Genomic DNA, 22,437 nt, shown 5'->3' with positions numbered 1-22,437 from the left:
CCCACATACAATGTAAATAAGGTTGTATGAAGCAAGAATCGATTAGTTGCGCGCGCCGACTCTACCTTGCTCCACTCTCAATGGTGTACTGGAACTGGATGTAAGGATCAAATCACAAATATAGTCAGCTGGATTTCGACTGACAAGGTAGGTACATTATTCTGTATTTTTGCTTTTTTTTGTTTTGCTAGCTTTATTAGTAAAGCTATCTAGTAATCGCGTAATATTTTTCGTTGCTTTCTAATATCCCGATGGTACATTTTTTTAAAGTGAAAAGAAAGATAAGAAAAAATCTACTAGATATAATTCTCCTAGTTACCTACCTACTAACGTGTAAAAAAATATTTTAGCAAAATGTGCACAGTGCTCTATACTAGATACATTAGATAACCGTATAATGATAGTAGGAACCTATAATGAATATTAAACCGTGCACTTATCGCAACCGCCTACGCCTCTAGTGATAATTCTAGGAGACTGATAAGTAGTTCTCCTAAGTTGTTTGAATTACGACCCTTCTAATACAAGTAATGAGGTACAAACTCGGGACACATCTCTAGGAGATTTAACCATTACCAATATGAATAAAGGACTTTTCAAATAACAAACAATGTTTCGTGTGTCGTGCTACAGGTACCTAGGGCCCTACTCCATATTCGCTCGCGATCCATAGTTTGGGAAACCCTGCTGCAGATACGTTACGCCTACGCACCTACCTAGGTCTATTTATAGATATTTTATGCGTCTTTGCGTTATCTAATACATCATTATTTATGTACTTAAAAAGTTAATTCAATTAAAGGCACGATGCCGGGAGCGAGGCATAAGATCCTGGGGCACGTGCTCTCTGGGTTCTGTCACAAGATGAACCGGCGCAAACCACTGTACGGTGACTCCTTGGATACTCCGCTCAACCGATGCCTCACTACGTTCGATATTACTTTATTAGGTAAGGTCTCTCTCACGATATTGTATTATACTTACTAGGGAGTGATGTAACATGCTAAAACATTTTTCTTATATGATTTTAGGTGTGGGTCATATGGTTGGCGCTGGTATATACGTCCTGACAGGAACCGTGGCCCACAATATGGCTGGGCCAGCCACGGCTCTCAGTTTCCTCATCGCCGGTATGACATCTACCCTCGCGGCACTCTGCTACGCTGAGTTTGGAACACGGATACCTAGAGCAGGCAGTGCTTATGCTTACACCTACGTCAGCATCGGAGAGTTCTGGGCCTTCATTATTGGCTGGAATATTATTTTAGAGTATATGATTGGTAATTTCAAACTGTTATTTAAATTAGGAATTATTTAAATACTTTTGCAGTTCATCTACCTACTTCATATTTATTTGTATTGTTTCAGGCGCGGCATCGGTCGCTCGAGCTTGGTCCGGATATTTGGACTCAATGCTAGGCGGAGCTATAACTAATGCCACTATCTCTATAACTGGGGAAATTGACAGTTCTCTTCTGAGCAAATATCCCGATGTATTAGCTTTTCTTATTTGCATAGTGGCGTCACTAATTCTAGCCGTTGGAGTCAAAACTTCCGCCTACATTAACAACGGCCTCACCATTCTCAATTTGCTTGTGATATCTCTGGTGGTATTTCTGGGATTCTACTACGCTGATATTAATAACTGGTCCGCTGAGCATGGAGGTTTTATGCCCCACGGCTTTAAAGGGGTTTTAGCGGGCGCAGCGACTTGTTTCTACGCTTTCGTAGGTTTTGACAGTATATCAGCTTCTAGTGAGGAGGCGAAGGATCCTACGCGTTCTATTCCTATCGCCACTGTCCTGTCGATGGCATTAGTCGCTTGCGGATATATTCTCGTAGCGATCGCTTTGACACTGATGGTTCCTTCCGAGAGTATCAACCCCGAAGCTGCTTTACCAGCAGCACTCGGTGCGGTTCATGCTGACTGGGCTAAATATGCGGTTGCCGTCGGTGCGGTCTGTGGAATGAGTACCACGTTACTTGGATCTCTATTTTCGCTTCCCCGTTGTCTCTATGCCATGTCTGCTGATGGCTTGCTGTTTGGATTTCTGAGTGACATTAACAATAAGTCACAAATCCCTATTTGGAACCTCGTCATAGCGGGAATGTCGTCTGCAGTAATTGCATTGTTATTTGACTTGGAGAAACTAGTCGAGTTTATGTCAATTGGTACTTTACTTGCGTACACTATAGTCAGCGCCGCAGTTATAATCTTGAGGTACCGGCCTTCACCATCCGTAGATGACAAGAGTTTTGGTGTGCCGCAATTGGACTCGCCCGGAGATCGAGAAGACAGTTCAGCTACTGGCACTCCAGGGACTGACCCGGGCTCCTCTTCATCAGAGGTAATTTGTACAGATACTATTTAATTAGGTAGGTAAATATAGGGCTAACCCAAAGTAGTTAAACGTACCTGATGTAGGTATCTATACCTGTACCTACTGTATTCTAATGAACATCCTCTATGCTTTTTGTAATTGTTTTGATGATATTGATATCAACATTTGCCAATAATATAATTTTGACAATAATATTTATTGTCTTGTTTTTGTGTGTTTTTTATAATAAACAATTTCTATTCTATTCTTTTCTACTTATCACAACAAAAAATATTGGAAACTAATCAGTGACCTTTTCAATTGATCCGCAATGATGCTTCACATTTTTTTAAGTCCAATTAATTTGGTAATTTCCAGATGTTCGAAGCACTAACAGTGGGCCGGCTAAGGGCTCAATTCGCCTGGCTGGAGCCGCTAGCAGGCGGGCGGGCGCCGGGAGCGGCGGTCACGTGGTGTGTGTACATATTCACCGTCGCCACTGCAGCATTCTGCGCCCACAACCACTTCCTGGCAGAACACACCGGAGTGTGGGGCTTGTTGCCCGATATGATTCTCACCTTGATCACTGTTGCTTGTAAGTGAGCCTCTATTATGCCTACGTACGGTCACGATTACTAATATGTATACACTTTGAAACCATATCACATTAACTTTTTTGACAAATTAAAGCGTAAGTCTCGTTAAATGGGAAATATGATAGTACAGGACAGGGTTCTAAAGTGGGTACATGATATTGCTCATAACTGTACATTAGTTATTTCATGATAGTACCTTCAGTCCTACATACAATGAACACGCTTGAACATATTTACTTACCCAGCACTGATAAATTTGTGACGTCAAGTAATTGTGGCGGAAGATCCGTATAGAAGCAGCATCAACATTCTACTTAATCAAATCTTCGCAGAGAAGACTTGTTATTTTTCATTTAAAATACAAATCAAATGGGGTTGAAGTGCTGGTTAATTTAGTTTTGTAAAGGCTGAACCTTTGTACAGTACCTATTACCCTAAGAATAAATAATAAGTCCTATTACCAAATAGGAGGAGCTCGGTGGCGCAGCGGTAAACGCGCTCGGTCTGCGATTGTTGAAGTTAAGCAACTTTCGCAAAGGCCGGTCATAGAATGGGTGACCACAAAAAAAAGTTTTCATCTCGAGCTCCTCCGTGCTTCGGAAGGCACGTTAAGCCGTTGGTCCCGGCTGCATTAGCAGTCGTTAATAACAGTCAATCCGCACTAGGCCCACGTGATGGTTTAAGGCCCGATCTCCCTATCCATCCATAGGGAAGGCCCGTTCCCCAGCAGTGGGGACGTTAATGGGCTGATGATGATGATTACCAAATAGGAAGGTATATAAACCCACACGAACGCGTGATACTTGCAGGCCTGGTGATAATCTCAGCGCACCAGCAGAGCCCGACGCGGCTGCCATTCCGCGTGCCGTGGGTGCCGCTTCTCCCGGCGCTCAGCGTCATGCTCAATGTCGAACTGATGGTCAATCTCAACGCGCTCACCTGGGCGAGGTTCGCTATCTGGATGACTGTTGGTGAGTTCAGTGGCCTTTTTAGCTTTTAATGAGAACGATCAGTTTAGAACTTCAGATTTTTCTTCTTTGTTTTCAGACTAGTGATCGCCTCATTCCAATACCCTTTTTTTAAAAGTGATGCGCTATATACCAACTATCATAAATTTTACGTCGTAGAATAATGTGTTTAGTGCAGTGCTGTGCTGCAATGCCTGTCTAGTAGCATGGATGTAAATAACCTTGGAAAAAGTATATGACTTTAGGGTTTAGTGTCAAATGTGGCTAATCATGTAAAGTTTAAAATCTTTTTGTATTTATTTATTAAACTTCCAAAGATACATTAATTACAGTTCCAAGGCAATCAAAACAAACTTACCTTCCTTCCAGGCCTGCTCCTGTACTTCCTGTACGGCATTCATCACAGCAAGTTGGGCGAGGGCGCAGGCTTGTTATCGCGGTCCGGCAGCGGCGGCGGCGCCAGCGGCGGCTGGGGCGCCGTCGAGAAGACCAGCGCCGTAGCTCGTCGGGTCACGCGTCTCGGCCGCGGCGGCAAAAGCGACGACCGCAAGCCCATTATATGCGACGACGAACTCGCGCGCCGGGAACCGTGATTCTAAGTATTCTAACCCTCACGACTGATTGGTATGGACTAGGCACTATAGATAACGGAAAGTCGGAAATCAGATTTGTCGAGATTTTGGAATAAGGAATAGTCCTAAGTCATGGTGCAAGCTCTTCAACTATTCGGGCACTAATTTTAAAACAAAACGAATTCCACGATATTGGTCAACTTTATTAGAATCGATATTTGAAGTAACAAGTTAACAAAGAATGTGCCCAAGTAACGGCCGAGTGATATATTTCATCAAAACAGTCCAGTAATTAGATATTAAAATATTTAGATTAGACCTTCCTCCTATTTACTCTAAAATAATTTATTATATTGTACGCGCAAATTTTATTTCATAGTTTACTAGTGCAGAATATACACGTTTTCTGAATAATTCTAGTCAATCTGTGTTATTTACATATTTTTTTATAAATGTACTCTGCCGACTTTACTACAAGTAGATTACCATTTATGTGTTGCAACCCGTACTATGAAGTTGCTTTTTACAGCCAACTACTAAAAAGTAAAACATTTGAGTAACATCAAATAACTTTATTTAGGATGTCAAAGTACCAATACAGGGTCAATTACAATTTAACATAATATGAACTCTTGAACACAAACTTCAAGATAGGCTCAAAATAACAACTACCTACTCTTTATAAAATGTATTATGTAATCTCATACCAACCAAACTAACAAAAAACAACAATAGAAGTTATTATAAGATAGCAACTGTACGGCTATAATATAGAAACGTCAAAATAATTAGCATATTTTATTGTAGATATTTTACAGAATACTGTAAAGTGTACCTACGGAAAAGTTGCTTGATACTATTTTATGTGTGCACAAATTATAATAGACTTCTTATATTTTACCAAAGTTCTTCCAAAGATATTATTTTTCGCATAGCGTGTTAAATACGGATTATGATTGTTTGAGCAAATGGATTTAGTTTAAAGATCATTGCTATCACATGTTTTGACACAATTTAAGACGATAGTCAGGGCTTCTTTTCAATAGGTGAGTGAATACAAGTATCATGAAATATAAAACGAGTTTGATTTAGCCAAATGTGTGGTATTAGATAATATTGCGAGCGTTTGCTTTTTACAAACGGATCCTGTCATTCATTCATTATTTTTAGGATATAAAATAATTATTATATTTAATCGAAATTATGATGAGTTAATGAGTACATCCTTAATTTCAGTTCAGATCACTTATTGAAAAGAACTCTGTTATATAATATAGATTATTAAAATTGAATGTTTGTGATTTTATGTATAAATATTTATTGTGTCAATATTACCATTGTTTATAAAATCAAATTTAGTATTGTTATAGACCTGTACATTTTATTAAATGTTATATGTACATAATGACATAATAATATGATGAATGCATAAACGGTGTTTCATTCCCTGTATTCAAATCCTTTAACGATAAATAAATACCCGTAAAATAGGGTGGGGTTTTGTACGAGTATACTTTAACTAATAAAAATATGGACAATTATCTGTCTTAAAAACAATATTACTGAAAATAAATTATCACAATACTTTACTTAGTAGGTATTACTTAAATAAATTCTAGTTTTTTGTATTGTTTACGAGTGAAGTTGGGGCGTGTAGTCATAGTAAATATATAAGGTGTAGGTATATAAAATGTATCTATCAAAAGAACACATCTTGCTCAATTTAAGTGACCCTAAAGCTTAAAAAAGTTTCTAAATTTTTAGAATCATTCAAATATATATAAACTTTTATTACTTTCGCTTTAGGGCCAGTTAAAATACTGAGTTTTTAAATGCTTAAAATTATTGTCACATGTTCACCAGGGATTCTATTGCATAGTAATTAGTCATGACATCTTTTGGTTTTAATATACAAGGGTCCTGACGCCAAACGGCACCCTCTTATAATTGACTCATGAAGTATTACACCCCTGTATGAACCATTTTAAGCAATAATTAATGTTTAAGAGAGTCAATGAAGAAATTCCCTAACAGCCCATAATCTTTTATTTGGGAATGTAATCTGTCATTTTTATTCGAATATTTCAATATATTTGAGGGGCACAACTTTTACTTATATATACAGGGTGTTAGTGACATCGTAACGAAAACTTTGAGGGATGATTCAGGCCATAATTCTGAGTTGATATCAAGTGGAATTTTCCGTCGCAATAGTATGGAACGGAAAATAATTTAAATAAGCTCTAAAATTTTCATGAATTCTCTGACAGCAAATTCCACTTGATATCGATTCAGAATCATGGTCTGAATCATCCCCTTCAGTATTCGTTACAGTGTCACTAACACCCATACTTACTTGTATGGCTACTGTATGTACTTGTATGGGGTGTAAGTGACATCGTAACGAATACTGAGAGGGATGATTCAGCTGATTATTCTGAGTTAATATCAGGTGGAATTTTCCATCGCAAAAGTATAGAATTGAAAATAATTTGAAAAAACTAAAAAAATAACATGAATTTTGCGACGGAAAATTCCACTTGATATTAACTCAGAATCATGGTCTGAATCATCCCTCTGAGTATTCGTTACGATGTCACTAACACCCTGTATAGACATAGAGGGGTCTATTCTTGGCGTGAGACACATTAATTACAGATTATAATATAAAATACCGGAATGGTATATAACACATAGATTGAATCTTTCAAATATCATGTATAGTTATAGTTACAGGAAGGTAAAGACATTTTCTATGATATTTTGCCTACTTAGTAATAACTTGTCATCATAGAGGTTAAACTAAAACGTTTTATAAAAAGGTGCGAGTTATTTTGGCAAATGAAATATTAATACTTAAATAAATAAAGAATAGATGATTTTATCACCAATTATCCTATTATGCTTGTTGAATGTGCGAATATAATAAAATATACAATCAACTCGTACAAATATTATTTAAATATTAATACGGCGATATTTCTGTAAAAGTTCTAAAAGAAACGAATTATTTGTTTTAAACAATAAAGCACTCTGTAAATTTTGAACATATTTTAGTTTTCACCTCGAAAAGAAGCACCGGGTGCCGATAAATTACGCCTTTTTAATAACCTAGACATGAATAAGTGTGGGTCAGTCTTATCTGTTGAGGTGGTTGATCTGCCAGGCGGACGCTGGTAGCCTCTGCAGGCGGTTGATGGTGGGCCGCCCCCACTGCAACCACAGGAACCCAACAACCAGGCATATCACTGTCTCTATGTAGTACCCGTCGACCACAGTGTCACACGTTCCTCCTTCGGTCTTACATAGCTGAAATCATTAAACAATACAATAAGCATCACGTTTTGTTATATACCGCGTGGTATGGTATTTTGTATTGAGACCGGGACGGAAAAGGAAAGTAACTCGTCTAGTTAGCATAGACCTAGAAAAGAACGAGTAGTTACAACCAAACCAGTCCTGCGTCCGCGATTTCATTATGAATATAGTTACCTTAAATAAACATAATAATAACATCACGCATGTTCCCCTGAACGGGTAGGCAGAGGTGTAATATTAACTCAGTCCTCGTCTGCAATGTTACCTACCTACATTATCTTACCTCTGCTACCTTAGATGTGTATATGTATTTATCCGCTTTAATGTGGCGGCCGCCTTTCGTTAAGTATTAGTAGTCAAGTTAAAAACAACAAGTAGGTATATGAAGAGCCACCCGATAAAACACGTCTCAAAACATGAAGTTATAAAATTTTAAAAGCGGTAATTACTTAGTTGCCTTATTAATAATCATTACCTATATAAGTTAAGCATAGTTATCTTTATAATATAGAAACAGATTGTTACATTCACCTACTAAAATCGCATCGCGGAAAATGAATGACATTAGTGTTAGTGTTTCAACAGTAACAAGTATTTTCCTTATGGGTCATATTCCTTCAACCTACACGTAACAGTATTAGCACAGTAATTACTTAAGAGTTTCTACTACGTAAGTATTATAATATGTCTCAATTACCACTAGTTCTAATATTAATAACATTCAGTAAATCCAGTTTAGACTACATAATATGACTTTATGACAACAACTTTAAGTAGTCTAAACAGGATTACTAAACATGTTTTGTAAGTAATTCAGAATTTATACATTACATAATGGTAAGTAAAATGGAATATATCGATTAAGAAAATTTTAATTTCTATCATTGTAATAGTAAATAACTACTCACGTGGACTTCCAAGTTAGACGAACATGTATTGTCATCTCGTGCGGAACACTGTTTGTACGTGAGGTGATCAATAGCCCACAAGGCGAGAGTGTTCGGCCAATTAGTACCCAGGTTGGAGACAGTGTTCAGTAGGGTCATATACGTGCCTCCTACTGCCGGATCCGATACTTTAGCGAAGAACGCCATCACAGCCACGAACATACAGTACAGACACGTCTGAAAAGTATAAAAGATTATATTGTTACCTAGCAGTTACTCGCGACTTAGATCGCGTGAAACCATACAAAAAAACTATAAATGTTTCATAAAAAACTTTGTCACCCCTTTAGGGGCAGAATTACGTAAAATCCCGTCTTAATGACCACAGACGTCCTAAAAGGAGCATGCAAAATTTGAGACTCCTTGCGCTGTTAGTTTCTGAGTCAGTCAGTGAGTGAGTGACCTTTAGCTTTTATATGTATGTATATTTAGGTAGATGTATGTACTGCACGTGGTTAATTTAATAAAAATGTATACAGTATATGTTAATAAATGGCTTACCTGATGGAAAACATAAAGGGTCATCAAGAGCATTAGATATGTGTAGGATGGTGGAGCATTTCCTAAGAGCCTCGGTGTGAGTGCCACCAAGCCTGCAACAATTGGTCCCACGAGCAACCGCAGCGGGAACGCGCGCAGCCATAGCGACAGTGGCGCCGGACCAGTTGTGTGTTTAGCTAGGATCTGTAATCAATAACAAATATACACCACATAAGCAAAACACACACACAACACATCACAAAACCACACATAAGCAAACCTTACATAAGTAAACCTTAGTATTCCGTAGTCTTTGTTAAGTGGGCAGAGTTACAAGTCATTAGTTCCAATCCTATTATACTATATTGTTAATCTGACAAAAAAAAATAATAAGCATTTTATGCAGTTCATGAAAGGTGTCAACTTACAATAGGCATAATGATTTGTACTGGGACTAAAGGAACAGCCAGCAATGCCAAGTCTTCGCGGGGCACTCCTGCCTCTACCAGCTTCAACCCTGATACAGCATCACTTGCACTGAAACCGAGCTAAAATATACATTAGAAACAATTAGCCAATCTCAATTTAATATAATAAAAAGATAATTAAGCCTATTTTTGAATCTACACAAATTATCCTACAAAATCATAGACTTATTGAAAAGAATTGTTACTTGTAATTTTTTAAGATTAAAATGGTATAGGCTTTATTAATATTGAGCATATTACCTTAGCTGTAAATAAAACCAATGCTAAAGTCCTTACTGCTGGAAGCTTCACAATAGTATACAACTGTTTGTAAGCATTTACAATATCACTCATGCCTTTTGGTTGCTCCTCTTTCTTGTTCACAATCTCATTTTTTTCTTGCTTGAATATTGCAACCAGTGTGGTAGTTACAATGAATATCCATCCCCAAAATAGTAAGAAACTGGCTAGGGTAACTAGTCCAGTGTCTTGTGGCTCTGTTCGTAGATATTTGTTGCAGAAGTATGGAGATTCTAGCGCCAGGAACAAGACATAGCCCAGGAAAAAGCCAGCTGTTTGTCCCACTGTGTTGCAAGTTGACGCATGACCAACATTACATCTGCAAATCAAGTATAAGAGTTTAGTTACAATTTAATTTATTCAAATTTAATAACTTTTGCAGTTTGTTTGGCTTTAGTGGTGAGTATGTTATTGAGTTCAAGTTTACCTTTTTAACATGGTAAGAGCCCATCCATCAACAGCAATATCTTGAGTGGCAGCCAAGAAGTTGAGGAATAGGAATGATATAGTGAGAATCATCATGGAGGGAGCCTCAGTGTCTGACCCCAGCCAGTCCATCACACTGCTAGACATCATGATCATTACAATGCCAATCAAGTATTGCACTGGCACCAGCCATGTCTTCCTTCGTCCAAACTCTGGCCAGAAAATAGCATCTACTATTGGTGCCCATAAAAGCTTCACGCTGAATGGCCAGTTTACAAAACTGAATTCGGCCTGCAAAAATCAAATTGATATAATTTAATTAGTTTTAAATAAACACTACCTTAAAAACAGCATACAAGTTCTGATTGAACACCATTAGAAATTATACGATTAGTTAGTATGCATGTAGAATCATAAATTATTTTTATCAGCTATTGTAATCAGAAGACTTAATTTAAGTGCCCATTAGTTTACCTTCAGGTACAGTATTGACATTTTCTTACCTGTTGTGTATAGGTTATGCCCCGGTTTTGCAGGAGCATGGGTATAGCTCCGGCCAGGCCAAGAGGAATTCCTTGGAGAGTGTACAGAAATAGAAGAACAGCAATATTCAACTCATCTCCTTTGATGTTGCTTTGTACATGTCCACCGGGCTCTCCGTTTTCTAATAATTCCTCCTTCTCCGAGTTGAGTTTCCGCTTCGTCAGAGGCATAATTTTAGCAAGTAACGACTAAAATATTTACAACAATTATTATTGTATGGAAATTATTCAAATGCCAACTAAACAAATACACGTCAGTGAAATAAGAAATTCGATATTTCCTTCTACATGTTACAAACCTTAATTGTCACCAATTATGAAAAGTACCAACGTTAAATCTCCACCTTTCTATTATAACAAATATTAATTTCCATTCAAACTACGTCCAATAATTTAAAATATTTTTCAGAACTTTCAACACACACACCACACACATAAAGTAATCTGACATGAATGAATGGAATGACTTCAGACTCAGACTTCACTTCGCAAATCGTTGGCAACTCGCCGTTGACAAATCGCAACGAGTCAGTCAACGAATGAACGAGGGTGGATGAATGGAATGGATATTGAATGGATATTTAATATTTTGTTTTGTTTTAGCCTAAAACATATTAAATATCCATTAAGGAAAAACGAAAAACTGGATAATAATAATAATAATATCTTTATTTCGTACCATTAAAGCCTTAAATATATGACAATATTTGTTTACATTGCGTGGATAAAATACTTTATGCCAAAGTCGTTAAACTATTTACAAAAGGAACATAAATATTAGCGATGGGCGTTATTAACCATAACTGGTTATATATGCAGTTACGAGCTCGAACAGTGATCACTCGTTTTCCACTACAACAAAAACTAGTGATATTCATAACGCCATTTAAACGATCGAAATAGGCATCAGTCTTCAATAACTCTTTTAATCACAACGCCATAAAGTTAAATCGAATTCACTCTTATGTTTAAGGCATAGCGTCGATGTTTGGCTACTTTCACTACTCACGCAAAATCACTGGTTTTACAATACGTGTGCGTGAAGAAGAATTAAGTTATACTGCTACCTAACCAAACGATTTTACGTTACAATTATCACGTTTGCTTCAGAACGTTGTGAAAATAACTAGTTATAAAAATCACTAGTTAAGAAACTAGTTATTGGAAATCACATAACGCTTACGTTACGTTATCTCAAAAACCGATAACGACCCATCGCTAATAAATATAAATGTTTAATAATCGTTTATTTTTATTTATTTACTAAAAGATTGACTAAAAGAACACAGGACCAAATACCAATCAGTCAATGTGTCATTTTTGACGTGAGCACCGAACCGAGCCGAGCATCTTATTTTGATCTTATTAGTTATTTAGTCTGTGCTGCAGTGAGCCTCAAAAATAGTAATGAAATGAATATTTGAATAATTCCCAGTGCTGTGCATCTCCGCTGTGATAGCTTCATCATCTCCTCTTATAATGGTCTAACAACTTCATTATGTTTTAAAAAGGTGATTTATTTTACTACGGACGTGAAAGATATATCTACAATTTTATTACATATCGTTTTTGAACTCAAAAGTTTGGTTTTCAATTAGAACCAAATAAGAAACATGACGCGCCGTTGTTTTTTAAAATGTTTACTAGATTCACATGCACCCATAAAGCTGCCTCATAGAGAGGAAGTGATAGTCGGACGCAGTAAAATAACCAAAATCAAAGATCAATCTTGCTCTAGGCAGCAAAGTAAGTATAATCTAAATATTTTCATACTATAAGTACTTTGCAAAGTTGTGAGATTTTCAATGTTCCTATGTTGACATTATACTTTTTCAGTTAGCTGCAAAGCCGACTGTGAAGCTGGTTTTGTGGAGGTGAAGCAGCTGGGAATAAATCCAGCTGGTCTGGACGGCTTTGCATTAGCTAAATGTGGAGTGTACAGACTTGGGCATGGAAGTAAAATAGAAGTCTTATTGAACCACTATGTTCATGTCATTGAGTTTGATCCTCCACCTGATGAGGCTGAACCCAAACACAGTGGCAAGAGGAAACTAGAAGAAGATGAAACAACACCAATGAAAAGGAAAGCCCTGAAAATGGAGCCAGAGAAAGACTTTAAAGATACACCCTTGGGGAAGGAAACTACAGAAGACCTGTGGGAAGAAATTGATAATCGTGAACTTTACATTTTTACTTCAAAGGGAGTTCGGTCTAGCAGCAAGATAGCCGCTTTTGACATGGACGGTACTCTTATTAAAACAAAATCTGGTAAAGTGCACCCAGTGGACTTAAATGACTGGCAGATAGCATTCCCTCCTGTTCCACAAAAATTAAAAGACTTGTTGTCTCAGGGATTCAAGATTGTGATTCTGAGTAACCAAGCTCCTATTGGGAATGGGAGGGTTAAAATAGAAGATTTTAAAAAGAAAATTGAGAGTATAGTTCAGAAATTAGATATTCCTATTCAGGCTTACATAGCAACAGGGAAAGGGTTCTACAGGAAACCAACAACTGGCATGTGGAAGATTTTGTCAGAGCAGGTGAGAATATTCTCTCTAGTTTGTAAAATGTGCTAGATTTTCTCTAAACATATAAAACAAGACAAAAAAAAATACTCCTATGCAAAAAGCTGGTTAAGTAATATACCATTAAGTACTATCTTTATTTACAGAAAAACGACAGTATAGATATTAATATGGATGAGTCTTTCTACTGTGGTGATGCAGCAGGCAGAGTGGCTAACTGGGCTCCGGGAAAGAAGAAGGACCACTCTATGGCAGACAAACTTATGGCAGAGAATCTAGGTCTTAGGTTCTACACCCCTGAGCAATTTTTCCTCGGCCATTCTATAAACAATGTGCAGATGAGCAAACCTGAGTTTATTCCTTCAGAATTAACATCTGAACCATTCAATGAAAATCTTATTGGTACCAACCAGGAGGTAAGAAATGGAAAAAGTCATATTAACAAATTTATGTTCAGTCTTTTTATATAGCATAGGGCATGAAGGTATATTATTAATGTGCTAATATTTTTTTTTCAGATTCTAGTATTAGTAGGATTTCCAGGAAGTGGCAAGTCATTTGTAGCAAAACAAATTGAACAAAACTCTGGTAATAAATATGTGGCAGTCTGCAGAGATGTTCTGGGTACTTGGCAGAAATGTGCTGCAAAAGCTACGGAGTTAATACAGGCAAGCATTTTTAAATAAGTATAAAAAACGTGTCTTCCACTAGTTACTTGTACTTTTAGCTTAGGTAAGTCAAAATAGAATCCTAAATTTAGTTTCGTGGCGCCATTTGATCGAAAGTTATATTCAGCAGTAGACAACTTTTATTAGCTTTTATTGTTAAAAATGTATACTAATCAATAAAATAATGTTTCCATGTAGAACTAGCTTCATAAAACCATAAATATTGAAAATCACTACATTACTAATACTCAATTGTTTGATGCAGAAAGGAAAAAGCGTGATAGTGGACAGCACCAATCCCGACGTGGAGTCGCGTGCTCGCTGGACGTCTCTAGCCAGGGAGATGAAGGTGGAGTGCCGATGCGCCAAGATGGCGACTAGTAAAGCACATGCGCGGCACAACAACAAGTTCAGGGAGCTTATGAAAGTCAAGCACGTGCCCGTCAACGACATCGTCTTTAACACTTACAAGTAAGTTTATTGTAGTTTAGTAAGTTCATCTTGCGATGGTTGTACCTCTTGACTACCCCATGGATATAGTCGTGAGCTTATGTTACGTTGCTGAAGAGAAGAAACAGTCTCGATTTTGTTTATTGACTACATAACAGAGAGTGTCATAAAAATTTAGTATTTTTCAAGAAAGACGTCACTGAAAGTTTTCTCATGTATTCTTTTATACTATATTGACATTGCAACCTTCTGTTTCAGAAATAAATATGCTGATCCTACAGCAAGTGAAGGTTTTAAAGAAGTGATTGAAGTGAAATTCAATCCCAGTTTCGAAGACAAAGAAGCAGAGGCGCTTTACAAAATGCATCTGTTAGAAAAATGAAATTCATGAAGTAGGTAATTATTATTTTATTTATAAAAACCGTGATACAGAAATAAACAGTTAATATTCCAGCAGATTTTTTATTGCAAAATGAAGGTGACGTTACGACACATGATTCCTGTTCTCTTATATATAAATTAGGCCGAATTTGCTATCTAATATTAAACCACAAATATGGGTACCTAATAATAAATATCTTAAAAGGCTTTTTTTACCTAAGCATATTTTACAAAATTTTAAGGCATTTGTTACATAAGCAGATTTTTTAAATACATTTTGGTGACGTACTTTGCTTGAGGCAAAGCATGTTTTGATAATATACCTACCTTTAGGTGTAAAATGCACTGGCAATGGCAAATGGACGGATGAAATTGAATCTTAATTACCTACGAAACCGCTACAACATTGATTTGCGTATTTACAAAATTCAAAAATGCATACAGTGAAGCTACAGATTTCCCAGTTTGTCTTTATCTACTATAAAGTGAACATCAAACGCTTAATTATATCAAAATAGATTTTTTAATTTATACCTACATTCAATTTTAGCTTTAGAGGAACCTTAATATCTAAAATGGATACAATCACAATATAATAACGTACTGTAAGTAGCATTCAATACTTTACGTTTTGCAAGGCTATTACTTATATGATCACGGTTTCACTGTTATGAACATAATTGTTGACTGATGATAATTAATTGTTTATGAGGCGATGATTACGATAGCGTCCACCTCCTGTCATTCGTCAGGGTCCTGTTCTTCATCTTCCGCATCCAGCAAGTTATCCAGACTCGTATCCGAGTCATCTTCTTGTCATCTGAAATGTAACAATGGTACACTAGAGATTGGTCCTCGCTTCGCTCAACTTCGACTAGAATTTCTCTCGTCGACTTATTTACTAAAAGCATAATTCTGCTCTTTGGATTTTTTTTCAGCGGTTTTGTAGGTACCTAAATGCGAACAAAAGACAGTCATTTTTCAGGGACTTTTCCACTGGTGGTGTAGGGGTTTAACTTCCTTTTGTTGTAAGTATAGCAAATAGGCAATTAATCTACATTAGTGGGTGGCAGATTTAGGATAGGAAAAGGTCAATTTATCTCTTTGTAGAGAGAATTGGGTTTCCAATTATATTCTCATTTTATATCTAACTGCAAGTTACGGTCTTTCACAATAATGGTTTATTTATTTGAGCCATAGTCTGCTTTCTTTATCCGAGTCTGTTGATTCACGCTATGGTCTTCTCGATATTCGTGACGCAGAAAGCGGAGTGCCTCAAGAGCCGTGATAACTGCACGATTGAAGCATTCTAATGTGGAACTGGAAATCGATTAGCAGTCGATTGCGATGGTACCTAATTTAGAAATCTTAGAGGAACAGTTTAAATGATGACGAACTTCATCAGTGAGGTAGCGACAGAGGGGTAGACGCTTAAATAAGTGGTATTTATATGGCCCATGGAAACTGATAACATAACATGAGGGATACATCATTATTGTGGTGGGCCTCACTTGGGAGTGAAGTCCAAACACTAAGAAAACAATGAAGAAAGGAAGCTTATATGAGATGGTCACCTGGTGATATAGACAGTGTCGATGTGGGTCAGCCGGGGTCCATTCAAGGGCACGGCAGAGGTGACATGACGCAGCTTGCGCCGTTCCATCGCGCTCCTGGCTTGTTGTACTGCCAGATCGCCGCACCAACGTTCGCAACGGGCATAAATTACTACACCTGGGAAAATTATAAGCATTTTTTGTTTGATGGAAAATTTACGTACGTAATACGTAAGAAATTACGTTAACAGTATTGAGATACATACTCCGCTGCGACAAGGTATAGATTACATATTTTGTGTGTTGATTGACAATGTTACAGACCTATCCAATTTAGTCATAGTACCTAAGTTTTGGATTAAACCGAAGTCTGTGTCAAAAGAATTCCACAAAATATTACATTGTGTCTATTGTACATCTATTTACGTGTATAGATTAGATAGAGCTGGCATTTATAGTCTCTAAGTTTCTTTCTACCGCAGTATATCCTGTAAGTAACCATCACGTACTATTAATGAAAAACGAAATCTGTTGACTTACCAGCACCAGCGAATAGAATAATAGCGGGCCAAGAGTCGAGCAACAGGGGCGTAAGAAACAGTAGCGCAGCCAATAAAGCGAGGGAACCTTCCAGACTTTGAGTCTTCCTCATGCCAAGCTTGTGAGCCGGCTGCCATGCGCACAGGAATGCACCGCAGAACCATACTGGAATATTATAACATCGTTTTTGTATTGCAATGACACGGCACCTCTATATCTAATATAAATTTATTTCATACACAGAGAAACGCCAACGCGCCCAGCAGATGTCTAATCAGGAATCGAAGTTCGAACTACATTGTACTAGCAGTGTAATAAACCCGGTTGTGAAGTGAAATTGAGTTTTAAAATATTCCACTTACATGGTATTCCAGTGGCAAACATAGGCACTCGAATGGCTTCGTTACAGAAGGCTACTGCGATTAATGCATCAGCTATCACTTGGACAACGGCGCCAACTGCCGCCCAACGAGCTCCTCTGACACACGGGGGCGCAGGAGTGCTGGCTTCAGGCATTGCAGTCACCACCTGTGAAGATATTTCATACAACCTTTCTAAGCGATAACAACAAACTTATGTTCGTTTTTTGAAGTTCTTCTTTCATTTATAGGTTCAACCGGTACTGTTTTAACGTCAAGATTATGTGATGTAGCTTCTATGGGAAAATTCAGGAAATTCATTGTAAATTATCTCGAGTATAAAATAATTTCTTCACCAATTCCCAGAAAAACAGCATTTTAGGGTGCGCTCTAGGTAAATGGGTTGTCAGTCTAGACCTAGGTAGGTGGTACCTGTATCGTATCCCTGTACTCCTTGACCACAGCGTCGATATCAGTGGAATCATCTCCCGATGACACCTCGTTATCGCTTGCTTCCACATCTGAAGGCACGTCTTCTACTCCGGCCACCACCGGGAGTGTACTACTGCTGCAACTTGTAATTTGCTCTAAATCCTCTGTTGGACATCCAGCATACTCATCCAGGAGTAGGCATTCCCTTTCTTCAGTTTCTGTATCACAAATGTGGTAATATAAATACCGGGATAAGAGTCGTGTCGTTTTATTACTAAACTGAAGAAGGAAGTCATACCTTTAGCTGTCACCTTAGATTTTATACTCTCCAAAGTTTTCGTGTGACGTATAGCGGACGGGATGAACCAGAGTCCCTTTTTAGATTTAGATCCTGAAGGTTTAATTCCTTTCGAAGTACTATCGGTTCCCAAACGCTTATATTCCACATCTGAAATATGAAATTAAGTATTTAATTTCCCAATTTTTAAACTCAAGAACTTCAAAACTTGGGTTGTTTATAGGGGACTCACCTCCCGCTTCAATTTGCTCAGCTGTTGGCACACATCGCATTAGGATAAAATGGAATGCCTGTATCGAAATCCCAAGAAGATGACTTGCGTTCATTAGCGTTATCATGTGAGATAACGGACAAGCAAACGCTAGTATTGCTGCAAGACTTCCTGCAACCAGAACAAGTTATAAATTACCAACCAAAAATTACGATGGAATGCACTTTTTAAATAGCTGACTTGTACTAACCAGCAGTAAAAACAGCTAAAACAGGACTGCCTGTAGTAGTGCTTTCATAAGTCATTGACCTCGTGAGAACCTTCCACTCTGGGGAAGCCAGAGCCACGAGGACTGTAAAGAGCAAAGGGCAAAGTTCTGTCAAAGCTAGGGATACGCCTGCTACTGTAACAGCAGCTAGAACTGGACAGATCCATCCAGCTGACCTTGCTTCTAGAAGGGTAGTCACTGGCAAAGCAGCATCGATACTGCTCCTGAAAATAAACGGGTTTACAGTCATTGTTAAAATAACGAACATCGAACAGTCAATATTCATCAGTGGATTCAATATAATCACAAAGTAGATAAAATAGGTTTTTTGTAACGCTACTTACCCTTTTAACATATTCGTATACAAAAAACATAATCCCGAAAGCACTAGAGTAGGTAATCCAATCATAATAAATAAATTCTTCTTAAGACTACTTTCAGCTTCTTTAGACGGCAATACTACACTGAAAGCGTAAGAAATCGGTGCTCCTGCGGCAAAAAGCTGAAATAATAAGGAATTGTAGATATGTAATAGACTTGTTATTAATATGATTATCATTTTCAATGGGATTCTGAAAGTTTCTTACCTCATAAATGGTAATAGGAATCGGCATGTTAATGTTAGCAATATCCAAGTTGATGAGACCAACAATGGCGAAGAATTGACTAAATATGTAAAGTAGAATTAGAAGCATAAACGTGAACATCATGCTCTCCTGCAAAGAGATGAAGTAAGGGTTAAAAAGGAAAAATGATGACAATATGAATTTTAAAAAAGAGTTTCCCAAAAAGGAAGAGATGACTGACGATTCTATACAGTTATTATGTACTGACTGACTCAATGAGTGTACATACCTCCAGTCCACACATAAACATGGCACAGACCACCATGACGACCGTGACACCTAAGACGTCAGGCCACGGTTCTCCAAGTGATCGAGTCTCATATCCAAACAGCCACCGTCTCGTTCTCCCGCCTGTCACATGATCAGCTGTGGCGCTGAGAATCCTAGCACATATAGCTACCGCCACCAGGTGGGACAAGAAAGACATCCACATTGCCATGAAGTCTGCGAAGGACCGAAAGTTCCTCTCCCTTCGTCCTCGACTCGTTTTCGGAGGCGGGAGTATGTCTGCCAATTTCTTAAGATCCTTACATGTGAATGCTGAAAAGAAAATTTTTGAGTAACAAAGAGGAATGTATAAATGACTGTATTGTCTCTGTTTTTACAGGAAATACCTAGTAACAGTAAATAGTTCGTCCATATCAATGATTCACACTGAAATATTTTTTGTTTTATGCAATTAATTCAGGTGTTTTTTTTTCTAGTCTGAATAGTATTGTTTTATTACGTTAGGTTGTTAAACTTCTGCAAACATTTTCCAACTGCGTAACATCCGCTATAACTCTTTTGGAACCTCCTTGGATCTTGGACCCATAGCATATCGGGTTGTCTTATTCAAAACTAGTGATTCCCCCCTAGCCGATAGGCATATGTCCTTGAAGATTTGGCGCTGATGATATTCACTAGATAACTACTTGACGGGAAAAAAATGCATATCTTACTAGCAACGACCATGAAGAGTGCTAACAGCATGACGGCGGGCACAGCGCAGTAGCTGGAGTTAGCAGCGGCTAGGGGCGCGAGCAGCAGCGCGCCCAGGGTCCAGCGCGCCCCGCAGGCCTCCGCGCCGCCGAGCGCGCCCAGGGTGCCGCCCATCTTGCCCCGCTCACGTTGTTCACTTGCCATTGCTTTTATTTCTGCTCATAAACAATTGATTTATTTTATTTTATAAATATATCAAAATCAACAATCAACAATTGATTGTTTAATAATTCCTTCTTTCCTTGTGTGAGTTATGAGGTCGGTGATCAACCTCACCGCTTTCTCGATTTTAATAGTCAGGTTTAATACACAGGAAAGATACAGAAATATAGTAATGTAGAGCCATAATATAAATTATTATTACATCAGCCAAAAGTTATAATTGTCTCTATATTAACAATAGCAGAAAGGTACTTGAGTTTTAAGTACTTCTATATCGTTCCTACACAGATACAAATATTAAATCTTTGAAGCCGATAAATATCTCAATCTAATTTTAAACACCCTGATTGCAATATGGTCGTACATCTATGTTACAATATTTTACGGAGACGGGAGTAGGTATTCTAGTATACCTTACCTACCTGCTCTCAAAGTAGTTAACATATCTAAATCGTCGTACATTTGCTATATACTTTTTTACAACATTAATGATAAGGCCCGTAATATCAACGCAAATGTACATCATTAAAGGGGTGCATTTTAGACGATTACAGGGGTTCAAGAAAATTGCCATCGTTACTAAAATGTGCGTATGATGTTCAATTCAAATTGTAATACTTAATAAAGAAAAGTTCTTAGCAAATCAAATAAGATACTTATACTTTATTGCACAGTACTACATTTAAACAATCACACATAACACATGAATACAGTACAATTAAATCTTCTATGGCCCGTCTTATATGGCTCATGTAAACCATTTTCCAAACTACATTGTATAATTTTCTGTTTACATTATTAGTTGTAATTGTAGATACACTAATTGCGTTCTTACGACAGAAAAACGGTTTTATAAATTTGTAATCCAGAATATACTAGAGAGGATTTACTTAAACGCATGGAAAAAAATCTAGTTAATTCTATACTACACTGGATTGAATATTAGATAACTCACCATGGCTACTGGAAAAACACTCCAAGAAGGGATATTAAAGTATTAACCGTATCTCCACATTGATAACTACATTTTAGCACCAAACTGGTTAAGATGAAGCGTTGTGCAATGAAATGTGCACAATATTTTTAACACTTGCGAAAATTTTGGGTTAAATTGCTAAATCCGCTCCGATGGCGAGTAAATAAGGTCGCATTTTCATGTTTATGCGACAAACGACGAGTATGGAGGTATGTGTCTGTCCTCCTTGCACGATTCCCAATCGATACCCTCTACAGTCTACACAGTAGGGTGGCCGCACTTAGAGGGTTCATACACTCCTAAAACAAAATGACACTTCGTTTAAGCACTTCCATTACTCGTCTTTTGTAAGCTTCTGAATTTTCATTCTCCCTTTGTCGTCGCTTGAAACGCTTATATCAAGTGCCTTTTAACTTTTAAAAAATGTGCTCGTTGTTTCGTTTAGAATTTTCTGTCCCGATTCACACTGTTTTTATGGTCATAGGAAGAAAGTTAAAGTTTTACGGCTTCGTGCTAAACGGTTTGGCTTGACCGTTAGTCTTGCTGTGTGAGCAAAATTCTGTAGACACCTACGATAGGTTACTTACTATACGGACGGACAAGGTACTCGATAATCCCTTAATCTGTTTTATTTATTATCTTATTTGCACGAGTAGGTATCTATTATTATGACTATTTATGCACAGCTGGCACATTTCATAAATTATCTATCTACCTTAAGATAATACGCCAAAACATTGCTCTCTTTTAAATTGCAATTTTTAAGTTAGTAGTCAACCTGACAGTCCAATTTTTCAATATACCTAACTACACAAACATGCACTTTCTTAACCCAACCTTAACCTATATTGGGGTAGGTTAACTAGGTACAAATCGTCAGAAGGCAACGATGTTAATCATATAACTTATAGTTTAGTAAGTATACCTACTTTACTTACCCCTCAAAGCAAAGTATATAATCGTTTGGGTGATCCCGTATGTGTCCCGAAAAGAGATTGATTTTTATCTTAAATATGTAAATGTGTGTAAACGTCTACGAAATACTACAGATTATCCACACTGTGTCTAAT

General features: G+C 37.5%; 4 protein-coding genes across 6 annotated transcripts; 2 read left to right on the top strand and 2 right to left on the bottom strand.

Moving 5' to 3' along the window:
- Nucleotides 1-59: 59 nt before the first annotated feature.
- LOC126372225 (cationic amino acid transporter 4) lies at nt 60-4,861 on the top strand. The gene is made up of 7 exons (XM_050017893.1): nt 60-147; nt 803-949; nt 1,032-1,280; nt 1,369-2,348; nt 2,700-2,916; nt 3,727-3,888; nt 4,255-4,861. Exons 2-7 carry the CDS (start codon nt 808-810, stop codon nt 4,476-4,478), a joined length of 1,974 nt encoding a protein of 657 aa, XP_049873850.1. The 5' UTR covers nt 60-147; nt 803-807; the 3' UTR covers nt 4,479-4,861.
- A 153-nt stretch (nt 4,862-5,014) lies between these two features.
- Nucleotides 5,015-11,418, bottom strand: LOC126372230 (acetyl-coenzyme A transporter 1). Its single transcript, XM_050017902.1, has 8 exons — nt 11,237-11,418; nt 10,899-11,126; nt 10,397-10,686; nt 9,931-10,288; nt 9,631-9,750; nt 9,224-9,406; nt 8,684-8,899; nt 5,015-7,766 (listed from the first exon to the last, which is right to left on the bottom strand). Exons 2-8 carry the CDS (start codon nt 11,106-11,108, stop codon nt 7,596-7,598), a joined length of 1,548 nt encoding a protein of 515 aa, XP_049873859.1. The 5' UTR covers nt 11,109-11,126; nt 11,237-11,418; the 3' UTR covers nt 5,015-7,595.
- An 844-nt stretch (nt 11,419-12,262) lies between these two features.
- LOC126372229 (uncharacterized protein F21D5.5) lies at nt 12,263-15,033 on the top strand. The gene is made up of 6 exons (XM_050017901.1): nt 12,263-12,683; nt 12,774-13,477; nt 13,609-13,878; nt 13,981-14,130; nt 14,396-14,601; nt 14,839-15,033. Exons 1-6 carry the CDS (start codon nt 12,551-12,553, stop codon nt 14,960-14,962), a joined length of 1,587 nt encoding a protein of 528 aa, XP_049873858.1. The 5' UTR covers nt 12,263-12,550; the 3' UTR covers nt 14,963-15,033.
- LOC126372224 (uncharacterized) lies at nt 15,026-21,614 on the bottom strand. 3 transcript variants are annotated; one of them, XM_050017890.1, is made up of 13 exons: nt 21,347-21,612; nt 20,190-20,384; nt 19,478-19,788; nt 19,210-19,338; nt 18,967-19,124; nt 18,605-18,846; nt 18,376-18,525; nt 18,144-18,293; nt 17,846-18,063; nt 17,417-17,582; nt 17,055-17,219; nt 16,536-16,692; nt 15,026-15,781 (listed from the first exon to the last, which is right to left on the bottom strand). In XM_050017890.1, the coding sequence occupies exons 2-13, from the start codon at nt 20,371-20,373 to the stop codon at nt 15,778-15,780; spliced, it is 2,034 nt and encodes a 677-aa protein (XP_049873847.1). In that variant the 5' UTR covers nt 20,374-20,384; nt 21,347-21,612; the 3' UTR covers nt 15,026-15,777. The 3 variants fall into 3 exon arrangements, with proteins under 3 accessions (XP_049873847.1, XP_049873849.1, XP_049873848.1); XM_050017892.1 differs by lacking the exon at nt 19,210-19,338 and having other exon boundaries at nt 21,347-21,614; XM_050017891.1 differs by lacking the exon at nt 15,026-15,781 and having other exon boundaries at nt 16,532-16,692; nt 21,347-21,614.
- Between the last annotated feature and the right edge of the window lie 823 nt (nt 21,615-22,437).

This window comes from Pectinophora gossypiella, chromosome 13 (assembly GCF_024362695.1).
Source record: "Pectinophora gossypiella chromosome 13, ilPecGoss1.1, whole genome shotgun sequence".
In the NCBI taxonomy this organism is placed as follows: Eukaryota; Metazoa; Arthropoda; class Insecta; order Lepidoptera; family Gelechiidae; genus Pectinophora; species Pectinophora gossypiella.
This window is presented reverse-complemented; position numbering and strand designations above follow the sequence as displayed.